Source organism: Anomaloglossus baeobatrachus, chromosome 12, assembly GCF_048569485.1.
Source record: "Anomaloglossus baeobatrachus isolate aAnoBae1 chromosome 12, aAnoBae1.hap1, whole genome shotgun sequence".
In the NCBI taxonomy this organism is placed as follows: Eukaryota; Metazoa; Chordata; class Amphibia; order Anura; family Aromobatidae; genus Anomaloglossus; species Anomaloglossus baeobatrachus.
The window spans coordinates 12,202,321-12,230,222 of record NC_134364.1 but is presented as its reverse complement, the minus strand read 5'-3'; the positions used below and the strand labels follow the sequence as shown (position 1 = coordinate 12,230,222).

The 27,902-nt window shown below is 51.3% G+C and overlaps 1 protein-coding gene across 1 annotated transcript in view; it reads left to right on the top strand.

The window, feature by feature from the left end:
• Positions 1-477: 477 nt before the first annotated feature.
• Positions 478-27,902, top strand: part of LGMN (legumain) — a 30,126-nt gene continuing 2,701 nt past the window's right edge. Inside the window, exons 1-13 of the mRNA XM_075331227.1 lie at positions 478-563; positions 3,479-3,623; positions 3,945-4,042; positions 4,152-4,233; positions 4,318-4,403; positions 4,927-5,002; positions 5,888-5,950; positions 6,715-6,781; positions 7,503-7,621; positions 9,836-9,925; positions 10,085-10,285; positions 11,717-11,887; positions 13,380-13,447. Of these exons, the coding sequence (XP_075187342.1) occupies positions 3,486-3,623; positions 3,945-4,042; positions 4,152-4,233; positions 4,318-4,403; positions 4,927-5,002; positions 5,888-5,950; positions 6,715-6,781; positions 7,503-7,621; positions 9,836-9,925; positions 10,085-10,285; positions 11,717-11,887; positions 13,380-13,447 (1,259 nt within the window). The 5' untranslated portion in view covers positions 478-563; positions 3,479-3,485. The remainder of the gene's footprint in view (positions 564-3,478; positions 3,624-3,944; positions 4,043-4,151; positions 4,234-4,317; positions 4,404-4,926; positions 5,003-5,887; positions 5,951-6,714; positions 6,782-7,502; positions 7,622-9,835; positions 9,926-10,084; positions 10,286-11,716; positions 11,888-13,379; positions 13,448-27,902) is intronic.

Genomic DNA, 27,902 nt, shown 5'->3' with positions numbered 1-27,902 from the left:
GCTGGGCCAGGGAGGACTCAGCACAACAGGCCCATTAAATGTTTTTGGGTTTTTTTGTGTGAGGTAAAACATTTCCAAAAAATATTTTACCTCACAGAATCCGCTCTGACCCCACCAGTGTCTATTCTGATTTGAAATTGTGAGGTAAGGTTTTCACCTAATCTTTGCTTTTACACAGCAGAAGCTTCCTCTTTATGCTCCAGGTCACATTACTGACATACGACCCTCGTAATGTGACCCCCAATTCGAGTGGGGGACCCTCGAGTATGGGATTCGCCCGCCCGCCTGCCTCACCTTTTCTTCTAGTGACCCCCGATACTAAACACAAAATTGATGAGTCAGGGTCACGCGCATCCAGGAGCACATGACTCATGGGCGGGAATTTTTATGGAAAGACAGGTGTGTGATTGGCTGTTCCTTCTGGCCGGCTGCTCACGGTATTCCCGCTGGTGGATTGGTCCCCCGAGCTGTCAGTCCGTGTACGCCCCGCCCCCTGTTGTTGTGCTTGGAACTGAGGCGCTGATAGCGCAGTATCCGCGGTGACCGCAGCGCGACCGGAGCAGGTGAGAACCGCGGGGCCGGTGTATGGGCAGAGTGCCGAAGGAATGGCTACCTGCCGTCCTGTCACTGCCAGATTCCTCTCTGTCCTCCTCCTGTCAGTGCCGGGGGTATGTTCCTCCCTGCGCTCCTCCTGTCAGTGCCGGGGGTAGATTTATCTCTGTCCTCCTCCTGTCAGTGCCGGGGGTAGATTCCTCTCTGTCCTCCTCCTGTCAGTGCCGGGGGTAGGTTCCTCTCTGTCCTCCTCCTGTCAGTGCCGGGGGTAGATTTATCTCTGTCCTCCTCCTGTCAGTGCCGGGGGTAGATTCCTCTCTGTCCTCCTCCTGTCAGTGCCGGGGGTAGGTTCCTCTCTGTCCTCCTCCTGTCAGTGCCGGGGGTAGGTTCCTCTCTGTCCTCCTCCTGTCAGTGCCGGGGGTAGATTCCTCTCTGTCCTCCTCCTGTCAGTGCCGGGGGTAGATTCCTCTCTGTCCTCCTCCTGTCAGTGCCGGGGGTAGGTTCCTCTCTGTCCTCCTCCTGTCAGTGCCGGGGGTAGGTTCCTCTCTGTCCTCCTCCTGTCAGTGCCGGGGGTAGATTCCTCTCTGTCCTCCTCCTGTCAGTGCCGGGGGTAGATTCCTCTGTCCTCCTCCTGTCAGTGCCGGGGGTAGGTTCCTCTCTGTCCTCCTCCTGTCAGTGCCGGGGGTAGGTTCCTCTCTGTCCTCCTCCTGTCAGTGCCGGGGGTAGGTTCCTCTCTGTCCTCCTCCTGTCAGTGCCGGGGGTAGGTTCCTCTCTGTCCTCCTCCTGGTCAGTGCCGGGGGTAGGTTCCTCCCTGTCCTCCTCCTGGTCAGTGCCGGTGGTAGGTTCCTCCCTGCCCTCCTCCTGGTCAGTGCCGGGGGTAGGTTCCTCCCTGCCCTCCTCCTGGTCAGTGCCGGGGGTAGGTTCCTCCCTGCCCTCCTCCTGGTCAGTGCCGGGGGTAGGTTCCTCCCTGCCCTCCTCCTGGTCAGTGCCGGGGGTAGGTTCCTCCCTGCCCTCCTCCTGGTCAGTGCCGGGGGTAGGTTCCTCCCTGCCCTCCTCCTGGTCAGTGCCGGGGGTAGGTTCCTCCCTGCCCTCCTCCTGGTCAGTGCCGGGGGTAGGTTCCTCCCTGCCCTCCTCCTGGTCAGTGCCGGGGGTAGGTTCCTCCCTGCCCTCCTCCTGGTCAGTGCCGGGGGTAGGTTCCTCCCTGCCCTCCTCCTGGTCAGTGCCGGGGGTAGGTTCCTCTCTCTGCTCCTCCTGTCGGGGGTAGGTTCCTCTCTCTGCTCCTCCTGTCGGGGGTAGGTTCCTCTCTCTGCTCCTCCTGTCGGGGGTAGGTTCCTCTCTCTGCTCCTCCTGTCAGGAGCGGTTAGCCTGTTTCCCGCTTCCGCTGTAATTTTCATGTCTCTGTGATGAGTCGGACATTCTTCTGTCGCACGTTTTGTTCTGGGAGCGATCCAGCAGAACCGGTTGTTGTGCGGCTCCTGTGCGCCGGTGACTTGTGTCCTGGTACACGTGACTGTGCCGCCATCACTGGGGGGCCAGAGGACGGGGTCATTCCGGGGGCTTCTCCCGCCCCTGCAGACGGGAGCAGAACCTTCTCCTGTTATCACTGATTTGTTATTTCCGTCTAAAGGGGAAACACCTGCAGCGTCCCCTCCGCCCGCACATACACTGGAGACCCCTCATCAGGCAGAGCTGCAGGGTAAAGCATGGGGGAGGGACAGTGCAGTCGCCTCATCAGGAGGTGGATTTTGGATTCAATCAGGTTCCAGAAGAGAATGCAATAGTTATTGCAGCTATATCTGAGTAGAGCAGAGCTGCAGTGTAAAGCAGAGATGCCAGCTGACGTGAGGACCATGTGTTGAGCTCTTGCAGGGACGTGGATCCCCTCCAGTCGGTGCTTTCCTTGTGGTGGGGGACTCCATTATCTTGAAGGTTGGGGGTTTTTGTCCTATGAAGCGCCCACTTCTGGCAGCGTCTTGTGCTTGTTTGTGGCTCCTGCAGGCGAGGCTCCGTTGTCTGGCCGGGGCGGTGCGGGCTCCTCTGCTGCGCAGTCCGGACGCTCTGCTACTGCAGAGTATGTGTGTGACCTGCCAGCGGCCGACTAACATGTCATCAGTCCCATTCTGCCTCATGAGGCGCTGTATGAGCCTATAGCGTAATGATTGTACCGCGCTCAGCTATATGGAGGCATCAGTGATTCTATACTACTGCGCTCTTTAATAGGAGTCATCCATGGATGGATATATACCGCTGCCATGCTGCGCTCCTGTATACCGCTGCCACGCTGCGCTCCTGTATACCGCTGCCATGCTGCGCTCCTGTATACCGCTGCCATGCTGCGCTCCTGTATACCGCTGCCATGCTGCGCTCCTGTATACCGCTGCCACGCTGCGCTCCTGTATACCGCTGCCACGCTGCGCTCCTGTATACCGCTGCCACGCTGCGCTCCTGTATACCGCTGCCACGCTGCGCTCCTGTATACCGCTGCCTCGCTGCGCTCCTGTATACCGCTGCCTCGCTGCGCTCCTGTATACCGCTGCCTCGCTGCGCTCCTGTATACCGCTGCCTCGCTGCGCTCCTGTATACCGCTGCCTCGCTGCGCTCCTGTATACCGCTGCCACGCTGCGCTCTTCACTGTTGCCGCCATCCTTCGCTCTTCAATGCTGTCGCCACGCTCTGCTCCTCCTATGCCGCCACACTGCGCTCCTCTATGCCGCCACACTGTGGTGGTTGTACGTCGGTCACCACGTCCCGTTTGCGTCTCCTCCTGTCGCAGACACCGTGTGATCTCTGAGCATGAATCTCTGCGTGTCCAGAGTGGGTTCCCTGTGACCGTCCACACGTGGCTCTGATATCATCTCCCCCGGGTCCGGTGCTGACGGCGTGTAGTCGGTGACCGGTCAGTAATCCGGCGTCTCCTCCTCCGCAGGTTCACCATGGCTTCTGTGACTCTTCTGCTGCTCGGCCTCGCGGCACTGTCCTCGGCGATGCCTGTCGAGGAGCCTGAAGATGGCGGCAAACACTGGGTGGTCCTGGTGGCCGGCTCCAACGGGTGGTACAACTACCGGCATCAGGTGAGCCCCGCATGCAATATTGGGAGTGCTCCTCTGTATAATGGGGGGGGGGGGGGGGGGAGTTCTGTGTAACACTTGAACTTTGCCACGCCCCGTCATTCCCGCGGAGGATCTGGAGCCACCGTCATCTCAAGTGTGGAATTAGCAATTACAGGTGACTAGTCCACTTCTGGCGGGTGGTTTATTACACCACGATCAGCCGCACATTAACTGTTTAGTTTCCAGTCTCTCTGCAGTCAGTGTCACTCTGCAGCCTTTGCTCTCCGGTGATTGTTACCCTTGTGATTTGGCATCAGAATGTCTTTTCTTCTTTTCCTATAGGCAGACTTGTGCCACGCTTACCAAATAGTGAAGAAGAACGGCATCCCCGACGAGCAGATCGTGGTCATGATGTACGATGACATTGCCAACAACGAGGAGTAAGTGGGCCTCCCCAGATTTGTGGCCCCCCAGTTTTTCTCGCTGTGCACCGGTCCAGGGGCCGCCGCTCCGATCCCCGGTAACCAGTCATGTTCTTATAATTTGCAGAAATCCAACCAAAGGCATCATCATCAACCGACCCAACGGCACGGACGTGTACGCCGGGGTGCTGAAGGACTACACCGGGGAGGTAGGGAGCGAGGGCGGCAGTGGCTATTTAGGAGGTTTTGCTCCTGGCCTCAGTGTGATTTTCGGTCTTGCGGTCCCATTGTAGGATGTCACTCCGGCAAACTTCCTCGCTGTCCTGAAAGGAGACTCAAAGGCCGTGAAAGGGAAAGGATCCGGGAAAGTCATCCAGAGGTTCGCTGATTACTATAAGCCGGAAATCCCGGGGCAAACATGACCCCTGACCCCTGATAGTGATAATCCCGGGCAAACCTGACCCCTGATGGTGATAATCCCGGGCAAACCTGACCCCTGATGGTGATTTAATCCCGGGCAAACATGACCCCTGATAGTGATAATCCCGGGCAAACCTGACCCCTGATGGTGATAATCCCGGGGCAAACATGACCCCTGACCCCTGATGGTGATAATCCCAGGCAAACCTGACCCCTGATGGTGATAATCCCGGGCAAACCTGACCCCTAACAGTGATAATCCCGGGCTGGGGGAGGGGGAATATTACGAAGGCTCCACATAGGCTCATAACCTGATGTGTACAGAGGGCCGAGCACCCGTCTAACAGTGTGTGGGGGGGGGGATATACCTGGAGCTGTGGGAATATTCCCACCCTCTACAGTTGTATGGGGGAGTGTGAGCAGGTGCGTGTCTTGTATCACTATGGAATAGGCTCTGAATCTTATTCCATCCTGTCTTTCAGCGGCTCGAACGACCATGTGTTCGTCTACTTCACTGACCACGGAGCGCCAGGACTGCTGGCTTTCCCTAATGATGATGTAAGAGCCCTCTTAATGTTCGCTATGATTGCTGCCTTCATCCTTCTATCAATCATCTTGCTGCCACCCCACCACTGCTGGCTTCTGCTCTGTCCTTGCTGCCTCCTTTGCTGTGTCCCCTACCCCGCTCTGTCCTTCCTGTGTTCGACCCTCACTTTATCCTTGCTGCTTCCCTTGCTGTGTCCCCCTTGCTCTGTCCTTGCTGCCCCTTTGACAGTGTGCCCCTTGCTCTCTGTCCTTGCTGCCTCCCTTGCTGTGTCCCCCTTTGCTCTCTGTCCTTGCTGCCTCCCTTGCTGTGTCCCCTTTGCTCTCTGTCCTTGCTGCCTCCCTTGCTGTGTCCCCCTTTGCTCTCTGTCCTTGCTGCCTCCCTTGCTGTGTCCCCTTTGCCCTCTGTCCTTGCTGCCTCCCTTGCTGTGTCCCCCTTACTCTGTGTGTGTGTGTGTCTCTCTCACTCTGTCCTCCATTTCCACCTTCCATTCTCTGTTTTTGTTCTCTGTCCTTGCTGTGTCCCCCTTGGTCTCTGTCCCCCTCGCTGTGTCCTCCATTTCTGACTCCCCTTCTCTGTCCTTGTTCTCTGTCCCCCTCGCGCTATGTCCCCCATTTCCGCCTCACATTCTCTGTTCTTGCTCTCTGTTCCTCCCTTGCTTGGTGTGACTTCTACGTATTTTGCCGTTCAGATGTAAAGACAGAAATGAAACCAGGATGAACCGTCATATCGAGGGTTTTCTGTTATTAACCCTTTATAGCTTGTTTTATAAAAGGCAAACTTTAAATGTACTTTTATTGAAGTGATCTGAATATATGGCCTGTATAGGTGACATACAGTAACCCCCCCCTTTCCCCCCCCTCCTCCCACACCCCCATATAACACGTTTTCTGTCACAGCTGCACGTGGAGGATCTGAACGCGACCATTAAGTACATGTACGAAAACAAGAAATACAAACAGGTGAGCGCGCCCTGCTGCTGCCATCTGCTGGTCACACATAAAGGGGTAACGAGTGCGGCCGATCACTGGGTGGTCTACCACTGTCTGCACGGGGGGCAGGAGTCTTGTGCAGCGACAATTAAAAAACATTTTGAGCCTCATTCCTGTGATAAGAGTATGCTGGTTGGAATATATAATATACCGTATTTTTTGCTTTATAAGACGCACCTGATTATAAGACGCACCCCCAAATTTGGTGAAGGAATAGAGAATTGTTTAATAAATGGGGTCCGTCTTATAATGCCAGTGTCCGTCTAACAAATCATATACGGTATATGTCCCTCATAGCCCCCCCATCCTAAAATTAGCCCCCTTAATCTGGATATGGCCACCTTATATTGAATATAGCCCCCTGTGGCTGGCACACGTCCCCCTGTGGCTGGCACCCCCCCCCCCCATATAGTCAGATTATAAGACGCACCCCCTACTTTCCCCCAAAATTTGGGGGAACAAAAGTGCGTCTTATAGAGGGAAAAATACGGTACATTTATATTATATATGATGTAATTTTTGCGTTATTCTGTAGTGGGTTTTTGTTAAACTGATCCCAGCCTCGCCCCAGCGACTCTCCCACGCTGGTGGTCTTGGTCATTACCAGCTGATGACTGTTACGTAGCCCCCAATTTTACCTTATATTCTTAACCCTTCACTGACAGCACGCGGAGGGCCGGCAGAGCATTTCCGTTTCTGGTTTGTGTTGACGTGTCCTGTCTTTTCTCCTGCAGATGGTTTTGTACATTGAGGCGTGTGAGTCCGGCTCCATGATGAACCATCTCCCCAATAACATCAATGGTGGGTGCATGGGATGGGGGCACACTGAGCTTCAGATGTGGTGTAGGCGTCCTTTATAATGCTGCACGTGGATTGAATTCTCAGTAGTCCAGCTTGTAGTCCGTCACTTGGCGTGGTCTAGTTCGTCTTTGGTCAGATCACGATGCAGTCCTAAGTGCGAGTGCAGACCTGAAACGGGGTGCCTGGCTTATACTGGGGGTGTCATTGTGATCAGAAGGGCCGGGGAAGTGAAGATGACATCAATACATGGTGTCTAAGACCACAAAATGCATGAATCCTGCTCCTTTTTTAGTCCTGAAGGTGCTGGAGTATTGAAATGTTCATGTACGCAGCACAAAGAACGTCTCTTCCTTGTACCCCCCCTAATCCTGTAACTACTCCCATCATCCCCCCTCGGATGTCAGCACCGCAGTCAGTGCAGTGTGACCGACCCTCGTCATCAGCCGCTCGTACCGCACAGATGCAGAAGTGAAACTGGTCCATGATGCTGTGGACCGGCCGGTGTGGGCAGCCGCACTCGTGGGGGGTCATGTGATCGGCCGTGCACGTCCCAGAATAGATGGCGGTGGAATAGTGTAGATTCATTCCTCGTATAGGGGGTGGGGGGTGCAGAAGAGACACACCCCCCCCCCCAACCACACTGTAATATTTGATCATGCATTTTTTTATTTATTTTTTTTTTCCCATTAATTTCTGGCCATTTTGCTTTGTGTCTTTCCAGTGTACGCCACCACAGCGGCCAATCCTCACGAGTCGTCGTACGCCTGCTACTACGACGCAGAGAGGGACACGTACCTGGGCGATCAGTACAGCGTCAGCTGGATGGAGGACTCCGATGTGGTGAGTGTTACTGCCCGAATGTGGAGTAAAGACGACAGCACCCTCGGGTCCCTATCATGATTGACGCTGGGCGTTTAAAGGGCCGGATCCTGGAAGATCCCAGCAGCAATCGGGACCTTCCTGGGTGCAAAGATTATTCCAGGATCACTCTTATTCATCGCCGCTCTGGTCTCTTATTGTGACGGTAAAGAATGTTTAACCCCTTCCTGACACGTGACCTGCGTCACTCGTATGGCGCCCAGTGCAGAGGCGCCTGCTTCTTAGAGCATCAGTTGCCGGTCAGGATTTTTTACCAGCAATTCTACCTTCATTAAAAAAAAAAAAATTGATATACTGCCTCTAAAAATAACCTGTTTCCGGTCAGGATTTTTGCAATTTAATTCGAGGTCCTGATTTAGCTGCCAGGGTCCACGTGAAGGCCACTATCGCGGAGGCTCATGCTCCATGAGATGCATCCATGAAATTAATGCAATAGATTTTTTTATTGTCGTCTACGTGACCGTCCAATCTGTGAATTTCTAAACTTATCCAACCCACGCGGTAAAGGAGGTAAAGACTTTTTAGGGAAACACCCCCAGACCCTCCAGAAATGCGGGTGTTCAGTCATCGCCACATATCCCCCCCCTCCCCCTCTCCAAAATGCTATGTAAAGTCAAACTACAGCCCAAAAACTTGCCCACTCCCAACCAATCAGGATGCTACACTGTTTTCTTTTTAGGATAGAATTGGTTCTAGTGGTCCTCCATCTCCCTCAGGGGACCCCCAGATAGCTCGACTCTCCAGACCTACTCTCTATTGCCTTTCTCCTGATGTGACGTCCCTCACTGACCCACGGGCTTCACTGTTAGGATTCCTATTTGTTGTGGGCTCATTGCCCTCCGTCAGCCTATTGTCAGTTTCCAGGGGTCGTCTCTAGGGGGCGCTCTGCTGTGGCAATCCTCTGGCTGATCTGGTGCCTGCCTCGGTCAGAAATAAGAATATGGCCGCTCTTCTGATCGCCCGGGATTCCTGGGTGCTCTGTGGTTTGTCACAGGTCAGAAGTTGTGTCTCAAATCTACATGACTTTGCTTCCCCAACAAAGTCTATGAGTTTTCATTTTTGCTGTCCACACTCAACTCTTTTTTTTTTTTTTTCTTTTAAGCTGCGTTTTTGAGCTTAAAAATGGACGTCAATTCTTTTCTGCGTTCCCCCCCCCATGCAATGCATTGGAAAAACGCAGAGATCACAAACGCATGCGTTTCACCGGGGTGTTTTTGTTGGGGGTGCGTTTTCAGCGGCTAAAAAAAAACGCACAAACGCAGCGTCAAAAAAACGCTCAGTGCGCTCATAGCCTAAATTTTCGAGGCGGCAGCTTTCGCCCGGTTTCACAATCTCCTATTAAAGCAATCGATGTCTCCTGTGTGTTGTACAGAGACTCCTCTTGGATCATCATGACTCTTCCCGTCTGCAGAGATCTTTTGGTGGGTTCGAGCCTTGGCTCCGTTCTTCCTTTTTTCTTTGATCGCAGGTGTTGATTCCTCCCGGGGCTGGGGAGCGGTGTGCAACCATCACAGCTCGGGGGTCTCTTGCCGAATCCCACCTCTGGATCCATCTTCTGGAAGGGAGGGCTCTTAGGCGCCCCCCGCCTCCCTTCTCATGGACCAGCATCCTCAAGTGCATACTGACATCTCCACTACGGTGACCACTACGGTGGCTTCTGGGAACCATCAGTTTGGCTGCAAGAGCCACGATGGGTCATACAGAATTATTTTATGGGTCACGTTCTAAGTTTCTGTGGATGTATATTTTCTGGGCAGCCCACAAAGCTGGCCGACAAATATGGTCCAGTTGGGTGACCGCCAACTCTGCAATCACGACCGCCGTCCATTCATCAGATTCTACAGGATCTATTCTATGGGGTCAGCGTCAGATGGAGGGGCTGCACGGTCAGCTACTCCTTCCTTTTCCTCCACACCCCCTAATTTTTTTAATGAAGGCACAAAAAGTAAAAATTTCCTGGTCTTTCGGTTGCTTAAAGACCACAAAAGTGTCTAATAGTAACTAGCTGTCACATATATACACTTTTTGTGCCTTCATTAAAAAATTGGGGTGTGTGGAGGAAAATAGATTTTTTTTTTTCCTAGTTTTTTTACAGGTTAACCCCAGTTAAAAAAAAAATAAAAAAAAAAATAAAAAAATGTGCTTGTTTAAATTCATGTTTGACTTATTTTCCAGGAGGATTTGACTAAGGAGACGTTGCACCAGCAGTTTGTCCTGGTGAAGCAGCACACGAACACCAGCCACGTCATGCAGTACGGGAACCGGGTGAGTGCCCGACCCTTCCCCTACAGGGGGCGTCAAACATTGCGTTCTGTACATGGGGCGAGCGCTCTGTTTTCTGCTCTTTGCTCCGCTGAGGGGGGCAGGACCCCACCAATTCTCTCATTTCTGACCTTTCTCCCCTAATTTTTCTCCTATGTTCAGACCATTGCTCACATGAAGGTGAAGCAATTTCAAGGCAGTGGTAAATCTGTGGCCCCTCGGCTCCGGTTACAGCCTGTGAAGCAGTTGGATCTGACCCCGAGCCCTGACGTCCCTATGGCCATCCTGAAAAGAAAACTGATGGCCACTAATGATATGACCGAGGCCCGGAACATTGTGCAGAGAATACGATCTCTCCAGGAGGTAAGAGACCGCGGCCCGAAATCTGGTGCAAGTATGACGCGTCCGCCGGGGGTCGGCACTTGCAGGGGCAGGAATGTGGTGGGGGTGATTTGCCTTTTTCATGGGTGTTCATTGCTGCTATAGAGTCTCCCCACAAATCAGTGAGAAATTACAGATGGTTATTGTAATCCAAAAGTTAAAAAAAAAAATCTGGTTTTGAAGGGGTTAAGGTTAAAGCTAAAATATATTTTCTTTTCCTGGTCATTTTTGCTTCCTCCTCGTCTTGCTCCGTCTCCGTTCTTCTGCCATTACTGGCGTCATTACCGGTGAAATCCTCTCCAGACTATTTCACAATTTATTTGCATAAGGAAAGAGGCGGCCATTAATAGACTTTACTGTTACAGTTCTCATTGTGAGACGAGAAGAACAATCAATCTATTGTTTCTAAAAAGCCGGCGTCCTCGAACCTTGTAAATATTAGATTATATGTGACTGCGGGAAGGATGGAGGCGTCTTACATTACCAATTTTTACTTATTTATTTTTTATATATATATAATTATAATATTTTTATTTTATTTTTGCCGGAGGGCTGGTCCTGAATCTGGTGCACCCCTAATTTTTATTTCACCCAACATGTTCTTTAACTGGTCAATGGAATCCGTTAATTTCAGCCTGGTAAGCCGGCCGCCCCCGTCTGATGGGCCAAGATGCAACCGGTGGACCGAGGACTGACGCTATTCGAGACGTGTTTTATATTGTGGGGTTTTTTGTTTTTTTTTTGGTGTGGGTTCTTGTGTGTGAATGTGTCATGGCCGACTCATTGTGAAGGTTCCTCATTTTCTGGAATCTGTATGAGGATGACGCAGATAAATGCTGATCCGGGTGAACTCCCAACCTGTACCGAGCCGTCACATGATCAGCACGCGGTCACTTCTGTGCGGGTTGCACAATTCCTTTGTAGAGGAAGATCTCTGGCCATTGCTGACACTGCAGTGCTCGGCTCATCAGCTGACTATGAATGTGCTAGCTTATTATTAAGGTCCCACATGAGGACAGACTGATCTCTAAGGTCACTTTCACACTGCGCTTCTCCCCGTCATGTGGTCCCGGCAGGGCTTCCGTCAAGAGCCCCCGCACAACAGGTTTTGGACAGATGCACCAACGGGGCCATTGACATGACTCTGTCTGCACCAATGTAGTCAGTCAATGGCACTTTTCGCGCATCTGTCCAAAACGTACGTGGGGGGGGTTTTGATGTAAGCCCTGCCGGGACCACCTGACTGGGAGGAGCGCATTGTGAAAGTGGCCTAAGAAAAGTGTAATTCCTTACAGCAAATAAAGGCCCATGGAGTTCATGAATGTCGGCCGGAGTCTCCCTTGGGCTTTCTGTGTCCTAACAGTCGTCTGCGCTCAGTTTCTAACCTCCCCCTTTCTTTTTCGTTTTCCACAGACCGAATCATTGATCCAAGAAACTGTGAAGAAAATAATTTTACAGGTGACCGAATCAGAAGAGATGGCGCCTGAGATCTTCAGCGATAAAATGATACTCAACGATATGTCCTGTTACCGCGCGGCGGCTGAGCACTTCAAGACGCGCTGCTTCAACTGGCACTTCCCACTGGTGAGACATTTGAGGGGGCACGCGGCAGCCCACCGGGCCGTACTGTACATTACTTTACTGCTTATGTGCTGGGAAATGTGACCAATTAGTGTGAGCAGCTGAGCGCCGCTGTATACAGTAAGGGTATGGCCCGCTCCTCCATGAGCCGCTGTATTATGTGCATATTGTGTAAGCTAGAAGTGCCATGACCTCTTACATGTGAAGAGGCACACATGATAAGGTACAATACAAGGCACAGACTGGTACAGGAGGGGAGGACCCTGCCCGCGAGGGCTCACAGTCTACAGGAGGAGAGAGGACCCTGCCCGCAAGGGCTCACAGTCTACAGGAGGAGAGAGGACCCTGCCCGTGAGGGCTCACAGTCTACAGGAGGAGAGAGGACCCTGCCCGCGAGGGCTCTCCGTCTACAGGAGGAGAGAGGACCCTGCCCGCGAGGGCTCTCCGTCTACAGGAGGAGAGAGGACCCTGCCCGCGAGGGCTCTCCGTCTACAGGAGGAGAGAGGACCCTGCCCGCGAGAGCTCACAGTCTACAGGAGGAGAGAGGACCCTGCCCGCGAGAGCTCACAGTCTACAGGAGGAGAGAGGACCCTGCCCGCGAGAGCTCACAGTCTACAGGAGGAGAGAGGACCCTGCCCGCGAGAGCTCACAGTCTACAGGAGGAGAGAGGACCCTGCCCGCGAGAGCTCACAGTCTACAGGAGGAGAGAGGACCCTGCCCGCGAGGGCTCACAGTCTACAGGAGGAGGGAGGACTCTGCCCGCGAGAGCTCACAGTCTACAGGAGGAGAGAGGACCCTGCCCGCGAGGGCTCAGTGTACAGGGGATGGGTGAGGATACAGGAGGTGAGGAAAGAGTTGGTTTGGGGGTGAGGGTTAGTGCAAGTTGTAGGAGAGAGTCTGATGTGTTGTGGTAGAGCATTCCAGAGTAAGGGGAGGCACGGGAGAAATCTTGTACGTGATTGTGGGAAGAGCAGATGCAAGGGGAATAGAGAAGGAGACCTTGTGAGGATCTGAGGTTGCGTTTTAGGTAGGTATCGGGAGACTAGGTCATAGATGTATGGGAGACAGGTTGTGGATGGCTTTGTATGTAATGGTTACAGTTTAAGTTAATTCTGGTTTTGTTTTTGTTTTGTTGTTTTTTTTTTGTTGGGTTTTTTTTTGCAATTCCATTCACTGGCTTCCCATTGCGCAGAGAGGAGAGGCCGGGGGGAGATTTAAAATTGGGCAACAGAGGGACAGATTGTAGGAGTGCAAGAAGGGAGACCAGAGAGCAGGAGGTTGCAATAGTTGAGGCGGGAGATGATGAGGGTCTGCACTAGTGTGTTTGCAGAATTTTGGTTAATGAATGAATGGATCGGGGATTCATATTTAATTGCCTAATTCAAGGAGACATCCCAAAGAGTGTGGGTCTGCACCAGTTTGTGACAATAATTCTCACATGGTCTTTGTGACGTTTTGATAAGAGCAGTAACTTTTTTTTTTTGTTTTGTTGCAGTATGAATATGCCCTGAGGCAGCTGTACACGCTGGTGAATCTGTGTGAGGCCGGGTACCCCCGGGACAGGTAACATTGGGGATATTATCAGAGTGAATGTATGCTCACTGTGTCCTCAGCCGACCGCTCCTCCGGACTTCACTCCACACACGCACACGTGTGCGCTCCGTCTTACTAACCCTAACACATATCCGTCCCCCTTCAGATTAACAGCCACTATTTTGATGGTGGAGAGGGACAAATTTATTTATGTATTTTTTTTTGTTAAGTTTTAAAAATGTTTTTTCTGCATCCAGTTTTGCAACCTGTATAGAGTGGAATTGTTGCTGATTTTGCAGAATGTTGATGAAAAATCAGCAAAGCCTCCAGCTATCCGTGCACACGTCACACACCCGAAGCTTCTCACTAGCACATTGTAGGAGTAAAGTCCAGATACGCAGGAGATGAGGGAACCGTCCACATTAGTCATGTTCTCTTTAGACTCCTTATACTCACGTTGTGACTTGTGTGGCTTAGAGCCCGAGATCCAGGAGGTCAACGCCTGCCGGATCCCAAAATAAAGAGCTCCTGACATACCCGCCACTTCACGCCCACCCATTGATGTAACTGCTGCCCACAATGTGACGGATCCCAAAATAAAGAGCTCCTGACATACCAGCCACCTCACGCCCACCCATTGATGTAACTGCTGCATATCGTTTGCCGGATCCCAAAATAAAGAGCTCCTGACATACCAGCCACCTCACGCCCACCCATTGATGTAACTGCTGCACATCGTCTGCCGGATCCCAAAATAAAGGGCTCCTGACATACCAGCCACCTCACGCCCACCCATTGATATCACTGCTGCACACCATCAGCCGGATCCCAAAATAAAGAGCTCCTGACATACCAGCCACCTCACACCCACCCATTGATGTCACTGCTGCACATCGTTTGCCGGATCCCAAAATAAAGAGCTCCTGACATACCAGCCACCTCACGCCCACCCATTGATGTAACTGCTGCACATCGTCTGCCGGATCCCAAAATAAAGAGCTCCTGACATACCAGCCACCTCACGCCCACCCATTGATGTCACTGCTGCACATCGTCGCCCGGATCTGGAGAGCAATTCTCCCGCCTGTACAACATTGTATTTGCCCTCTCCCATTGTTTAATATATAGAAATTGGCTGCCCCTTTTGTAAGTAAATTTTAAATCCTTATCATATATTGCGGCTTTGCCTCCATTCTCCATACATGTGTGCACTGCAGGTGAGAGTGGTCTGATGCCCCCTGCACCTTGTCGCTGCCGGCGTTGGATATTGGAGGATTAAAGTTTGACACTGAATTACTCTGCTTATAATATAATATCCTAATTTAATTGTAACCCCTGCATATGGCCCCCGGTAACCTGCAAATACATCTAGAATGATAGTAGTGGCTGCAGGGCAAGACAACATTTTTTTATTTTTTTTTATTTATTTATTTATTTATTTTGGACGTCTTGCGCCTGTTTTTCTTTTTCGCTCCTAATTGGGAGACCCAGACAATTGGGTGTATAGCTATTGCCTCTGGAGGCCACACAAAGTATTACACTTAAAAGTGTAAGGCCCCTCCCCTTCTGGCTATACACCCCCAGTGGGATCACTGGCTCACCAGTTTTGTGCTTTGTGCGAAGGAGGCAACACATCCACGCATAGCTCCACTTTTTAGTCAGCAGCAGCTGCTGACTATGTCGGATGGAAGAAAAGAGGGCCCATACTAAGGGCTCCCAGCATGCTCCCTTCTCACCCCACTGTATGTCGGAGGTGTTTGTAAGGTTGAGGTACCCATTGCGGGTACGGCGGCAGGAGCCCACATGCTGATTCCTTCCCCATCCCTTTTTACAGGGCTCTGGGTGAAGTGGGATTTACCGGTCTCCAGGCACTGAGACCGTGCTCCATCTACAGCCCCTGGAGAAGATGCTGGATGGAGCGGAGTACATCAGGGACATGGCCCTGCTTCCTCAAGGTACTCTGTGTCCCCGTGCATTTGGCGCTCACACCGCAGCATGCTGGGTGTTGTAGTGCGCCGGGGGACATCAGCGCTGCGGCGCCTGTGCCATGGCCTCATTCAGCTTCGCTGAAGCAGGCTCACTTATGGGAATTGGTCGCGCCGGCCGCTGGGACTGCGGCGCGGCTGGCACTTGTAGTGCGCCGGGGACTTCAGCGCGGCCTGCGCTTTTACGGCGGCCGCGCTGATTACTAGAGTCCCCGGCTTTTGCGGCCTGCTTCCGTTCGTTCCCGCCCCCAGACCTGCCAGTCAGGAGAGGGGCGGGACGCTGGCCACTTCTAGGAATCGGTCGCGCCGGCCGCTGGGACTGCGGCGCGGCTGGCACTTGTGGTGCGCCGGGGACTTCAGCGCGGCCCGCGCTTTTACGGCGGCCGCGCTGATAACTAGAGTCCCCGGCTTTTGCGGCCTGCTTCCGTTCGTTCCCGCCCCCAGACCTGCCAGTCAGGAGAGGGGCGGGACGCTGGCCACTTCTAGGAATCGGTCGCGCCGGCCGCTGGGACTGCGGCGCGGCTGGCACTTGTGGTGCGCCGGGGACTTCAGCGCGGCACGCGCTTTTACGGCGGCCGCGCTGTTAACTCGAGTCCCCGGCTTCTGGGCCTAGTCTCCCTTCGTTACCGCCCACAGCCCTGACAGTCAGGGTAGGGGCGTGACGCTGCATAGAGCAGAGCTGAGAGCTGGAGTATGTTTTGCATACTCCACCCCTCTCACTGTGTGCACTGTGAATCCGGATTCCCGCACTTTCTCAGGCACGCCCACGGCTTCCTTCTCTACAAGGACGCCGGCAGCCATTAGTGTCAGTTTCTGTACGATACAGAGACAAGTGTGGAAGACCCTGGCATTCTGATAGTCACACAATCGCTGCAACAGGCGTTAAGCAGCACCTGTGGTGCTAACCCCACTAGTGCAGAAGTGCACTTATAGATATGCTTGTACTATATACATTGCACTGTTTGGTCGCACGTTGTATATACCCTCCTGGATTATGCGGAGGAGTTATCAGCATATTCTCTGTGTAAAACAAAGGTGCAGAACCACATGTTTTTCTATACAGCTGGTACAGCATGTACGGCTATACGGCCGGCAGGTTACATAGACTCCCATTGTATGCACTAATGGCCAGGGGATGAGGACGGTGTCTGCAGTATTTACTGACAGTTTTTCTGAGACTATGGCTATGATACTAGAAGCCTAGCAGTCCGGACATGTCTCTCACAATATGGGCACTGTTGAATCATTGATCCATGGCCCCCCTCAGTGTGAACAACTAACAGCTCCGGGAATGTCACACGCATCCCAGAGTCACGGCTCTGCACGGACGTCAGTCCCAGACAGCCTAAGCGGGCTCACTATGAGCGGCCTCGGTTTCATCAGGGTCCTAGCAGAAGGACTCGCTGTGTAATGAGGCGGAAGTAGCGGCTCAGGATTCTGATCCTGAGACCGCTCTCAATCTGGATACACCTGATCGTGACGCCATAGTAAATAATCTTATAGCGTCCATCTATAGAATGTGGGTTATTTCTCACAGCTCCTCCAGTGGAGGAGTCAGCTTCACGTATTTTTCTGGACCACTCTGCCTTCAGAGAGGCAGTCCAGGAACACCACGCTTATCCAGATATGCGCTTCTCCAAACGGCTTAGGATACACGTTATCCCTGTCCCCTGACTTGGTCAGGGACTGGACCCAGTGTCTCAAGCGGCATCCTCCAATCTCCAGGCTTGTAGCTAGTTCCATAGTTGCAGTGGGAGATGGAACTGCTGTTGGCTCCGGCATTCTCTCCCTTGGGGCACTCCAAGCTATTTCAGCTTGTCTTACACAGATTGACACGGTTACACGTACATCTGTGCCGCAGGTGGCATCCTTAACCTCTCAAATGTCTGCATTTGTTTCTTACGCGATTCAGGTTGTCCTGGACTCTGCGAACCGTGCGGCGGTAGCCTCCGCTACTCCGTGTTTTTAAGCAGAGCCTGGTCTGCTCGTTAAGTGAATGGAAGGCAGATTCTGCTTCCAAAAAAGGTTGCCTAACCAGTTGCCTTTTTCTGCTGACCGACTGTTTGGTGAATGTAACCATTAAACAGTCCAGGGGTAAGGATTCATCCTTTCCTCAGCCCGGACACAACAAACCCCAACAGAGCAAGAGGCAGTCGGGGTTTTCGGCCTTTTCAAGGCTCGGGCAGGTCCCATTTTTCCTCGTCCAATGTGGACTCAAAAGGATCAGAGGAGCTCAGATTCTTAGCGGGCTCAGTCACGCCCAAAAAATCGACAGTCTGAAAACCCGCTTCCAAGGCGGCTTCCTCATGACTTGCGGCCTCGGTCGGTAGCAGGCTCTCCCGCCTTGGCGATATTTAGCTGCCATAGGTCAATGACCATTGAGTGTGAGACATTCTGTCTCACGGGTACAGGATAGAGCTCACTTCTCGTCCTCCAACTCGATTCTTCAGAATTTCTCCACCTCCCGGCCGAGCCGCTGCTCTTCTGCAAACAGGGTGCACTCTATAGGCAGAAAGAGTGATGACCCCCGTTCCTCTTCAGGAACAAGGTCACGGTTTTTACCCCAAATTCTTTGCGGTACCTATAACAACGGGCCGTTCCGTCCCGTTCTGGATCTAAAAATGCTCAGCAAGCTCGTGGACACCAGGCGGTTCCGGATGGAATCCCTCCGCCTCAAGGTCCCAAGGATATTTCCTAGCATCATTAGGCATCAAGGATGCTTATCCACACGTGCCGATTGATCCAGAGCACTAGCGTTTCTACGCTTCGTTATAGGAGACGAACACCTTCTGTTCGTAGCTCTACCTTCCGGCTAGCGACAGTCCCACTGGTCTTCGCCAAGGTCAGGGCAGCAGTAGTCACAGTCCTGCACTCTCAGGGTCACTCTGTGATCCCGTATTTAGACGATCTACTTGTCAAGGCACTCTCTTAGGAAACATGCCAACACTGCCCGAAAGTTGCGCTGGAGACTCTCTAGAGTTTTGGGTGGATCATCAACTTTTTAAAGTCAGATCCGACCCCGACCCTATCGATAACATATCTAGGCATAGAGTTTCTTACTCTCTCAGCGATAGTGAAGCTTCCGCTAGACAAACAGCATTCACTACGGGCTGCAAGCTCTTCTTTAAGAACCAGTCGCACACATTGAGACGCCTCATGCACTTCCTACGTAAGATGGTAGCAATGGAGGCAGTTCCTTTCGCGCAGTTTTACTGCGTCCACTACAATGGGACATTCTCCGCCAATGGGACGAGGAGTCGACGTCCCTCAACAGAGTCGTCGTTCTTTCTCAGGCGGCCAAGGAATCTCTACGGTGGTGGCTTCTTCCCACCTCTTGGTCAAAAAGAAGGTCCTTCCTATCCCCATCCTGGGCGATAGTTACGACAGACGCGAGTCTATCAGGGTGGGGAGCAGTTTCTCTCCACTACAGCGCTCAGGGTACGTGGACTCAGCAAGAGTCCACCCTTCAGATCAATGTTCTTGAACACAGAGCAGTGTATCTTGCCCTACAAACCTTCCAACAGCGGCTGGAAAGCAAGCATATCCGACTTCAGTCGGACAGCTCCACAGCGGTGGCATACATCAACCACCAAGGAAGAACGCGCAACCGGCAAGCCTTCCAGGAAGTCCGGCAGGTTCTGATGTGGGTGGAAGACACGGCATCCACCATATCCACAATTCACATCCCAAGTGTGGAAACTAGGAAGCTGACTTCCTAAGTCGCTGAGGTGTGGCCGAAAGAGTATGGTCTCCTCACCCGGACGGGTTTCAGGAGATCTGGCGCCGCTGACAGAGGCCGGACGTCGATCTAATGGCGTCACGGCACAACAACAATGTGCCAGCTTCATGGCACGGTTTCACAATCATCGAGCTCTGGCGGCAAACGCCTTAGTTCAGCATTGGTCGCAGTTCCAGCTACCTTAGGTGCCACCTCTGGCATTGTTGCCCAGAGTACTGCGCTAGATCAAGACCGACTGTGGCCGCGCCATCCTCGTCGCTACAGATTGGCCGAGGATGTTGTGGTACTCGGTTCTGTGGTGCCTCACGGTAGGCTAACCGGGGGCACTACCAGACCAATCAGACTGGCTGTCTCAAGGGCCATTCTTCCATTTGAATTCTACGGCCCTCAACCGGATGGTGTGGCATTGAGTCCTGGAACCTAGTGTCGTCAGGATTACCTCAGGACGTGGTTGCCACCATGAGACAGGCTAGCATACCAACGTCCGCCAAGATTGACCACAGGACGTGGAAGATATTCTTATCTCGGTGCTCGGCGCAGGGTGTTTCTCCCTGGCCGGTTGCATCGTCTATGTTTCCTTCCTTCCTGCAATCTAGGTAGGAAAATGGGTTGTCGCTCAGTTCCCTTTAGGGACAAGTCTCAGCGCTATCTGTATTTTTTCAGAAACGACGACTTCCTCAGGTACGCACGTTCCTACGGGGAGTTTGTCTTCTCAGCACTCCGTACAAGCGGCCGTTAGAGCCCTGAGATCTGAACAAGGTTCTAATTGCTCTCCAGATGCCGCCTTTCGAGCCTTTGAAGGATGTCTCCCTTCCCGCTTTTCACGGGAAGTGGCCTTCTAGTGACGGTCTCGTCTCTTAGGAGAGTGTCCGAGCTAGCAACGCTCTCATACAAACTCCCTTCCTGGTCCTTCACCAGGACAGGGTAGTTCTGCGTCCGGTTCCGGAATTTCTCCCTAAGGTGGTATCCCACTTTCATATCAATCAGGATATCACCTCACCTTCTTTGTGTCCTCGTCCAGTCCATCAATTTCAGAAAGATTTGCATCTGTTGGTTCTGGTGAGAGCACTCAGGTTCTACTTCCCGCATGGCGCTCCTGCGCCACCCGGATGCACTCTTTGTCCTTGTCGCTGGTCGGCGTAAACAGTCGCAAGCTTCCAAATCCACCCTTGCTCGGGGGATCGAGGAACCAATTCTTGAAACCTACAGTTCTACTGGGCTTCTGGTTCTCTCAAGGCCGAAGGCCCATTCTATCAGAGCCGTGGGTGCATCCTGGACATTACGGCACCAGGCTACGGCTCAGCAGGTGTGTCAGGCACCTACCTGATTGGGTCTGCATACTTTTACCAAGCATTTTCAGGTGCATACCTACGCTTCGGCAGACGCCAGCCTAGGTAGATAAGTCCTTCAGGCGGCAATTGCCCACCTGTAGGAAAGGGCTGTTTGACGGCCCTATCACGAGGTATTCTTTTACCCACCCAGGGACTGCTTTTGGACGTCCCAATTGTCTGGGTCTCCCAATTAGGAGCGAAAAAGAAGAAGGGAATTTTGTTTACTTACCGTAAATTCCTTTTCTTCTAGCTCCAATTGGGAGACCCAGCACCCGCCCTGTTTTCTCTGGGTTTTTCTGTTTTTTCGGGTACACATGTTGTTCATGTGGTATGGTTCAGTTCTCCGATGTTTCCTCGGATTGAATTGGTCTTTAAACCAGTTATTGGCTTTCCTCCTTCTTGCTTTGGCACTAAAACTGGTGAGCCAGTGATCCCACTGGGGGTGTATAGCCAGAAGGGGAGGGGCCTTACACTTTTAAGTGTAATACTTTGTGTGGCCTCCAGAGGCAATAGCTATACACCCAATTGTCTGGGTCTCCCAATTGGAGCTAGAAGAAAAGGAATTTACGGTAAGTAAACAAAATTCCCTTCATTCAGGGCTGTTCACATTTGATGCCTTCACTTCTGAATTCTAATCCTGATATGGTGGATCTATTTTGTGATGAATTCTTGTCCCTCTCCCCATGTAGCTCGGCCGTTACACTTTTTTTTTTTTTTTTTTAACTTTCCTGTGATTTCCAAAGACAGAGGCCAGTTCTGCACGGGGTGAGGCCATGGCCGCTCTGGCCTTGATGGCAGGACCTCTTCTTCTTCTCCTGACACATCTATGTGCAGGTCCTGGTTTGGAGGGTCCTTTATCTCAGGATGGCAGCCCTCCAGAACATGGCACTCTGCATGGACTGAAGGCTTTAATTTCATGGGGCAGCTATTAAATCTGTCAATGGTCTAGAGATGGACTCTGGGGGGCTGATATTTGCCCAAACTAGTCTGAATTCTGCGAGCTCCTAGATGAGGAGTGGGTGCAGCTGGAAAGGGGGTTTCCATAGACTAAAATCCCTAAGATATTTTTGAAAAGGAGACAACCTTTCTTGCCCTCTTGTACGCCTCTCTTGGTGTCTTAGTTATTGCAGACCATGGTCCTTCTGACTCTGAAAGACCCCACAGACCGATGAGTGCAAGCTATGAGTATTTGACCAGATTTTTCACGGTGAGGATTCACACTTGACTGTCACCCTGGTCAACAGGACAGCTGCGCTCTGGGCAAAACACCTGAAATTTGGCATCCTATCTGGAGCTGAGGTGGTAGTCCTCAATGGTCTCCTGGACTTGAACATCTTTCCTTCCCCCACCCCAGAACAATTTAACTGTGTATTTTCTTGTCTCCACCCCCCCTCCCCCCACCTTCTTTTTTTTTTTTTTTTTTTTTTTTCTTTTTGTGTCCCTAAGGACAGCATTTAGGTCAAAACCAGCAATTCCTTTAATCAGTCACTGAGCATCCTAAATATCTCCACATTCCCAGTCCTCCAGAATTTTGGAATTTGGACCGATACTCTACTTTGCTGTCAGTTTGTGGCTCTCCCCCTTTGTCATCCTCCAAAAACTAGGGAGAGCCACAAAGGTCCTGGGTGTTCTGCATGTTGGGGGGATAGTAGTGATTTTTCCTACTTGGACGACCTCCTTCTCCTCCGATCACCTGCTCTGCAGGTCACATTGGACACTCATTGACAGTCATCTCTGGCTAGGTTTTGTCTGATCTTTCAGGAGCTGCTGTTAGTAAACTATGTCCAACAGTTTTTGATCCAGAGGACCATAGCAGCCGTATAGACCAGCCTCGACCCTCTGGGCCACCTGTTGCTGCTTTCGCCTGAGTGTTGTTGAAAATCTGTGATCACTGGGATGGTAGCCCTCATTTTTTTTCAGGTGTGTACAGCTCACCTTCTCTCGTTGGGACAAGATTGTATTCTCCTTTCAAACTTCTGGTCCTCCTCATGTCCCACAAGATCACAAATCCAACAGTCTCCATGTGAAATTGTGAGAGGTTGACCACTTGGCAAGATCCCCCGTCACCACCTGAATTTTTGGCTGCTCAGTGTCCGAACTATGCCATGAACATGTTCAGCAACTGGATCAGAAGAGACCTCCAGGCTCAACCCTCCTTGTCTCTCTCCCACCTTTTTCTATGTCCGCTGGTGCAAATCCCATGAACCTAGCTGAGCAATGTGGCCCCTCTACTGCCCCATTTTTAATTGTTCTCCCCTTCCTGCAGTTGGGTCTCGTGCGGCTGGAATATGACATCTATATTCTAGGCAATTGGACTTGTCGACACTCTTGTGCTTCTCGGCCACCATCTGAGTGTGGCTTTCGCCCCAATACCCAGGACCTCTGAGTTTTCTGGTGCTGCCCCTTCCGTGGTGCCATCTTTTCTCCTGCAGTCTCCAGTCTGCTACAGGCCTTTGTACATCTCCATGCTTCATAGAGCCACAGTCTTGCAGGGCTCAGGTTTCTGAACCAGGGTAAGTTGTGCCACCCGGGTGGAGGCTCCTTTCTCAGCATCTCACACTTTGCCTCTGCTTCTTCTCACCAGAAGTTTCCCTCTTGACAGACTTTGTTCCTCTGCCCAGATTGTAACCCACTTACCACTGCACACAGTGAACGCACCCCCCTCTGAGTGCTGCTGCTCCTCTCTCCTAGTTAGTAGCCGACCTTTGAAAGATATCCCAGACCATCAATCAAATACCTAATCCAGCCAGCAGTTCCCAGGGGTAGTCAGACTCTCTGGTCCTCCAGATTTGACATGGCAGACGACGCAAGAGCAACAAGCACACAAGTTCACATGCCAGATCTACTTTGGTGTCGTCCATGATGACCTCCTTCTCTCGTCTTCCTCTGACACACCAGGGGGTTTTGAGTCACAATCTGATCTGGATGCCAAACAGATTTCTAACCTACGGGAAAAGGTGGCTAGCCACCAATCTGCCTCTCAATGTTAGGAACCTGCTCAGTCTGGACATGTCAAGAATTTAAATTTTGACTTTTGTCTTTGCAACCCCCAAAAATTTCGGGGCATTTTTACCCAGGAATGGAAGCATCTGGTAAAAATAGTCTTCAAATCTGAAAATGCATGGAGGTCTTTACCCATGTTGCGTTTTGACTTTCTACAAAGATGGACCTCCAGTGGAGAGCCCAGAGCCTGGGGCATTTACTAACACTATCCTGGCCCTTGCAGATGGGGCTTTCTGTTGAGCCCAACAACACAGATTTTTCTTGAGTTTGTGTGACTTAGAGAATGGAGGTGAGAGCACCCATATCCAGACTGGGATCAGGTCTCTGCCCAAACACCCTTGAGAAACCCAACAGGACACCCTGCCACAAAGTAGAAGACTACAATGCCCATGTCATTATGCCAATGGCTTTATGGGGTGGAAACCCTTGTGTTCTGCAACATTGTCACCATCCAACAAGTCCCTCACCAGTCTACCTGTTTGTTTTTTTCAAAAAAGTTTTAATATTTTTTTTAGGCTAATAGGGAAAAAAAATTACTTTTCTTCTGCCACAAAAGCCCCACTGGCCACCTCCTATGAGCTGTTCAACTCATCTGTTGTTCGTGACTGAAAATAGTCCCGGCAATTTTACTCCTTTTTAACAAGTGCCTGATCGGCATGGAGAAAAAGGAGGACCTTCAAGACAGTCCCCTCCTGCCAGCCACCACAACGAGCCTTCCAGATGCAACCAATTCTCCTTGGCAGGACAGGGGTCTTCCCATGTGGGAATCCTCTTGTGGTGGGCGGTCGTCTCCTCTCTTTGGTGGAGTGGCCTTCTGTAGTAGTCTATGTGCTTGTGGACGTAGGAGAGGATGTGTCAGACCCAAAGTAGTTTGCCATGCTCTCCCTCTTGCTGCTTTGATTACAGTCCTCCAAAGGATCCTTCTCTCCTTTTTGGGTTCTTCTGGGCCATTGCTTTGTGTCTGTGGTTTGGCGTCATCATTCTAGTTCTCCCATCTGGTTACAAAGAAGGAGCAATAGAAACCTGAAAAACACTACAAACAGGTTAGTTTTGTTTGCCCTTATCCTGGACCTCACAGACTGACATCTGTTCAGTAACTATTCACTTGATGGGCATATCAAAACTGATTTAACTCTATTTGCACATACCCAATCAATTATTGGATCTCCTTTCCTCCATGGTGGCCACTTTTCCATCCAACCAGAAGTTCCTGAGCTTCAGACTTCATGAGAATCTTGGGCACTAGAGATCTACTGAAGGTGACAGCGGCCATCATGGCCATACTTTAGATTAGTGGTCTTATTGTCATTCCTTGATCTTCAGGCTCCTGCAAGAGACTGATTATTTTGTTGATGAGCCAGCCAAGGCTATTTCTTAATGGTGTCCAGAGTGGAATGTTGCGATTCTGGTCTAGTGAATTGCTTTCCTGCCCAACAGTGGCATACGCAAGAGTCTTCCTGGGAATGTAGTGACAAGTACTAGCCATAGGACTTAGTTTTAAGACTCTCCCCTCCATGGTCTCTGGTTTTTCAGGAGTGTACTTGGCACAATGGAAGCCGTCCTACTTGCTCTGGTTAAAAAAAAATAAAAATCTGTAGATGGGGAAAGTGTGAAACTATCAAGATGGGTGAAGTCCACTCACTCTCTGGAGGTCCGGTCACACTTCCCTCTGAGATCTAGAAGGCCCAGGATGGTTTGAAATTTTGTTTTTCTTAGAAACAAAACACCTCTAGCTGAGGAGGCACAAAGGTGTTGGAAGCTTCTGACTCTTGGTACAGGGAGGATGGAAGACCTTGTAGAGGAGCATAGTCTTAACAGAAGACTGAAATCTTCCTGGCTCTCCTTCTATGGCAGGCTGGTGTCTTCAGATCTGCGTCCCATCAGATAATGCCATTGCTTTGGCCTGCATCACCCACCGAGGAGGATGGTTAAGTCCAGCAGCGATTACCAGTGCTTTCCATTCAGCCTATGATGGACATCTCGGCAGTGTCCATTTGATGCTTTGGCTGGTTAAAACTCTCGGTGGTAGATCTGTGTCTAGGTCTTGTGACGAACTAATAAAGGAGCTAGATCGATGGCACGCCCTCCACCTTTTTTCTAGTTGTTGCTTCTGATTGTAGCTAGTCTGCGTCCTCGTGGAGGTCTTGTTAGGCCGGCTTCTCACTTGCGAGTTTCTCGCAGTAGAGCAATGCGAGAAAACCTCGCATTGGAATCGGACATGTTAGTGAATGATTCAGCTCGCATTTGCGATTATTTTCTCAGTCCAAATCGGACTGAGAAAAAAATCGCAGCATGCTGCTTTTTTGCGAGTTTCCACTGCGAGTTTCTCCAATGCAAGTCTATGGGAGCGTGTAAATAAGCGGATGTCACGGGACGGCACTCACACCATCCTAGTGACATCCGATTTTCTAAATACATTTCTCGCATGTTTCCTAAAACACTGGAAACGAGTGATGTCACAATGTCTGTCAATCACTATTCTCTGTCAGTCGGTCTCTCCCTCTCGGTCTCTATTCTCTCTGTCGCTCCGTCACTATCTCTGTCCCTCTCTCACAGTCTGTCGGTCATTTCCCCCCCCCTCTCTCATACTCACCGATCCCCGGCGCGGCGCTGCACGGCATTCACACTGCTGCAGCAGCTTTTACTATATTGAAAAAGCCGGCCGCTCATTAAACAATCTCGTATTCCCTGCTTTCCCTGCCCACAGGCGCCTATGATTGGTTACAGTGAGACACGCCCCCACGCTGAGTGACAGGTGTCTCACTGCACCCAATCACAGCAGCCGGTGGGTGTGTCTATACTGTGCAGTGAAATAAATAAATAATTAAAAAAAACGGCGTGCGGTCCCCCCAATTTTAATACCAGCCAGATAAAGCCATACGGCTGAAGGCTGGTATTCTCAGGATGGGGAGCCCCACGTTATGGGGAGCCCCCCAGCCTAACAATATCAGTCAGCAGCCGCCTAGAATTGCCGCATACATTATATGCGACAGTTCTGGGACTGTACCCGGCTCTTCCCAATTTGCCCTGGTGCGTTGGCAAATCGGGGTAATAAGGAGTTAATGGCAGCCCATAGCTGCCACTAAATCCTAGATTAATCATGTCCGGCGTCTCCCCGAGATTCCTTCCATGATTAATCTGTAAATTACAGTAAATAAACACACACACACCTGAAAAAATCATTTATTAGAAATAAAAAACACAAACAAATTCCCTCATTACCAATTTAATAAGCCCCAAAAAGCCCTCCATGTCCGGCGTAATCCACGGACCTCCAGCGTCGCTTCCAGCATGAAGGTGACAGGAGCTGCAGCAGACACCGCCGCTCCTGTCACCTCCACGCAGCAACTGAGGTGAGTAGCGCGATCTGCTGAGGTGTCACTGAGGTTAATCGCGTCCACCGCTGGATCCAGTGACAGCGGGTAACCTCAGTGGCAGCTCAGCTGATCGCGCTACTCACCTCAGTTGCTGCGTGGCGGTGACAGGAGCAGCGGTGTCTGCTGCAGCTCCTGTCACCTTCATGCTGGAAGCGACGCTGGAGGTCCGTGGATTACGCCGGACATGGAGGGCTTTTTGGGGCTTATTAAATTGGTAATGAGGGAATTTTGTTTGTGTTTTTTTTTATTTCTAATAAATGATTTTTTCAGGTGTGTGTTTTTTTTATTTCTAATAAATGATTTTTTCAGGTGTGTGTGTGTGTGTTTATTTACTGTAATTTACAGATTAATCATGGAAGGAATCTCGGGGAGACGCCGGACATGATTAATCTAGGATTTAGTGGCAGCTATGGGCTGCCATTAACTCCTTATTACCCCGATTTGCCAACGCACCAGGGCAAATCGGGAAGAGCCGGGTACAGTCCCAGAACTGTCGCATAGAATGTATGCGGCAATTCTGGGCGGCTGCTGACTGATAGTTAGGCTGGGGGGCTCCCCATAACGTGGAGCTCCCCATCCTGAGAATACCAGCCTTCAGGCTTTATCTGGCTGGTATTAAAATTGAGGGGGACCGCACGCCGGTTTTTCTATTTATTTATTTCACTGCACAGTATAGACACGCCCACCGGCTGCTGTGATTGGGTGCAGAGACACCTGTCACTCAGCGTGGGGGCGTGTCTCACTGCAACCAATCATAAGCAGAAACCTGTGGAAAAAAAGCGCATAGGGTCTTACCCTGACAAACAGGGGGTATATTAAAGAGTAATCCTACTCACCAATTGGAGTTGTGAAAGGCACAACTCCTGTAATCGCATATGTGGATCAACGGCAGCAGTCACCCGACTGGCAGATAACAGAGAGAAATAGCGGAGATGGGTTTTAAATAACCGCGCCAGAGATCCCAGATGTAAGCTTGATCAATGTACACTTTATTTCGGCATAGGTCTACGCGTTTCAGGGTACCTGGTATATACTGTCTGTATGTATGTG